Source organism: Aplysia californica, unplaced genomic scaffold (assembly GCF_000002075.1).
Source record: "Aplysia californica isolate F4 #8 unplaced genomic scaffold, AplCal3.0 scaffold00415, whole genome shotgun sequence".
Lineage (NCBI taxonomy): Eukaryota > Metazoa > Mollusca > Gastropoda > Aplysiida > Aplysiidae > Aplysia > Aplysia californica.
The window spans coordinates 660,059-662,322 of record NW_004797685.1 but is presented as its reverse complement, the minus strand read 5'-3'; the positions used below and the strand labels follow the sequence as shown (position 1 = coordinate 662,322).

At 42.4% G+C, this 2,264-nt stretch overlaps 1 protein-coding gene across 1 annotated transcript in view; it reads left to right on the top strand.

Moving 5' to 3' along the window:
• LOC101861830 (steroid 17-alpha-hydroxylase/17,20 lyase) overlaps positions 1-2,264 on the top strand; it is a gene marked incomplete in the record, with an annotated part of 8,376 nt that overhangs the window by 3,436 nt on the left and 2,676 nt on the right. The window contains 2 exon segments of the mRNA XM_013085870.2: positions 691-847; positions 1,032-1,159. Coding sequence (XP_012941324.1) covers positions 691-847; positions 1,032-1,159 — 285 coding nt within the window.

Here is a 2,264-nt window from a genome sequence, read left to right as displayed (position 1 = left end):
ACCTCTTTTCCTGCTCTTCAATCATGTTTTGCCATCCGCTTTCATCTCCACTTTCTGTCCCCCGCCCCTCTTTTCCCCTTTCCCTGGGCCCCTGGCCCTTTCTACTGCTACTCCTGGCTCCTTTTTACTGCTGTTTTTCAGTTTTCGTGAGAGTTTTACGGCACTTGCAACACAATAAAGTCATATAAGTGCCGAAGATTAGAGGTGTTACAAGAGAGTAACAAACAATAAATAGAAAGAGATGTTTGATAGTAAAGAAGAAGCAAACCACACTAGAGCACCCGCCAACCACCCACGCTGTTTTTCATCCACACCCCTGTTCTTATGATAAGTAAGATCGAAGACCAAGCCTCGGATAAGCGGGGGGGGGGGGGGGTCTCAGAGGTCCCGTGTACAAGTTGCGCACTTTAAAGATTCCTTGGTCGTCCTGAAATCGATAAGAGTAGGCTTCTGTCGCCATCGGGGCAAAATTTAAAATTAATTCCTACCGAAATGAAAATACTTACTGTGTCCCACGTGCTTATAATAGATCTATATGACCTTATGCAGTTGCAAGCTTTGTAAAACACTTACCAAAACTATTTTCCTAATGGAGAACCAAGTTCCCACGTTCAGAACCACCTAAATCACGTCTAAGCAGAGAGGCAAACGTCATCAACAACAACACCTGTCACGTGACATTTTCCCCAGGCTGCCTTCACCGATTCTCACATAACCCAGACCCTATCCGATGTCTTCTTCGCCGGTATCGATACCACGAGACTCACTCTGGGCTGGATATTTCTTTACCTGGCCTTGAACCCGGACGTTCAGAAGAAAGTGCAAACAGAAATCGATGATATTGTTGGTGAGTGAGTGAATGAGTGAGTGAGTGCTCAGACAATTTTTGTTTAAAACCGAAATGTACTTTATTAGTGAAGTTGAAATTTAAAAACCAAAGATAAAAAAGTTAAAGAAACTATGGATCTCTTATTTTTCTTTGATAAACATTTAAAGTACCATTTATTTTATTCTCACTTTTGACCTCTCAGGAGACGCTGTACCTGGCAGAGAACACAGGCCAGGACTTGTCTACACAGAGGCCGTCATCCTGGAAATCATGAGACTTTTCCCTGTTGCACCTATGGGTCTACCTCATGAGACTGTCAGAGACACACAGGTAGATCTATAACATTTTGTTCATGTTTTTTTTCTCTCCTTCAGTTAGTGTCCCCCATTTGAAGAAAAAAAAGTGAAAAAAAAGACTGCACCTCCAGAAGTAGTCACGTAGTAGGGCCTACACTGTTGCTGTTACGCTTAAAGTAATGACGTAGTACACAGTGGTTGTTACTCAGGAAGTATTGACGTAGTACACAGTAAATGTCACTCTAGAAGTAGTTACGTAATATACAGAGACTGTTACTCTAAAAGTAGTGACGTAGCACACAGTGGATGTTACTGTAGAAATAGTGACGTAGTACACGGTGGATGCTACTCAGGAAGTAGTGATGTAATACACAGTGGCTTTTATACAAGAAGTAGTGACGTTGTACACAGTGACTGTTATACAAAAAGCAGTGACGTAGTGCTCAATGGATGTTTCTCAGGAAGTAGTGACGTAGTACACAGTGTGTTTAAGGAGTAATTTACTCCCTCGGTCTATCTTTTCCTGAGTGTTCCTCGTGAATGGTAGGCCAGTGCTCTGGTGCTCCTTCTTTCCTATCAATTATTTACAGTCCTTATCGTTCCTTCTTCTTTTTGTGTTTGTTACTCTCTTGTAACTGTAACACCTCTAATCTTCTGCACATATATTACTCCTTTGCGTTTCAAGTGACGTAAAACTATAATTATTACGAAAAATAGGGCAAAACACGCCTGTCCCTTTAATGGGAATACAGTGTTGCAGACGGTTGTGACAGGTGCCTGTGGTGTAGCGGTTGAGCACTTTGTAGTCGCACGCAGGAGATCCGAGTTCAATTCCCGAGCAGGGCAGATTTTTTTTCTTCTATTATCTCGGTCTTTCTGATAGGATGGTGTATCCCTCTCAGCCCCGATTGACCCTGACAGGTAGGGTTGGAAACCCACCTCCTAAATTGATCTAAATAATTAAATAGAATTCTCGATAGAGCCGTAAAAACACTTTTTTATGTTTCTCCCACTCATAATATACTCCTTTGCACTGAACACAAAGTCTCTCCCGATCTCTGTCTCTCTCTCTGTCTCTCTCTCTGTCTCTCTCTCTGTCTCTCTCTCTCTCTCTCTCTCTCTCTCTCTCTCTCTCTCTG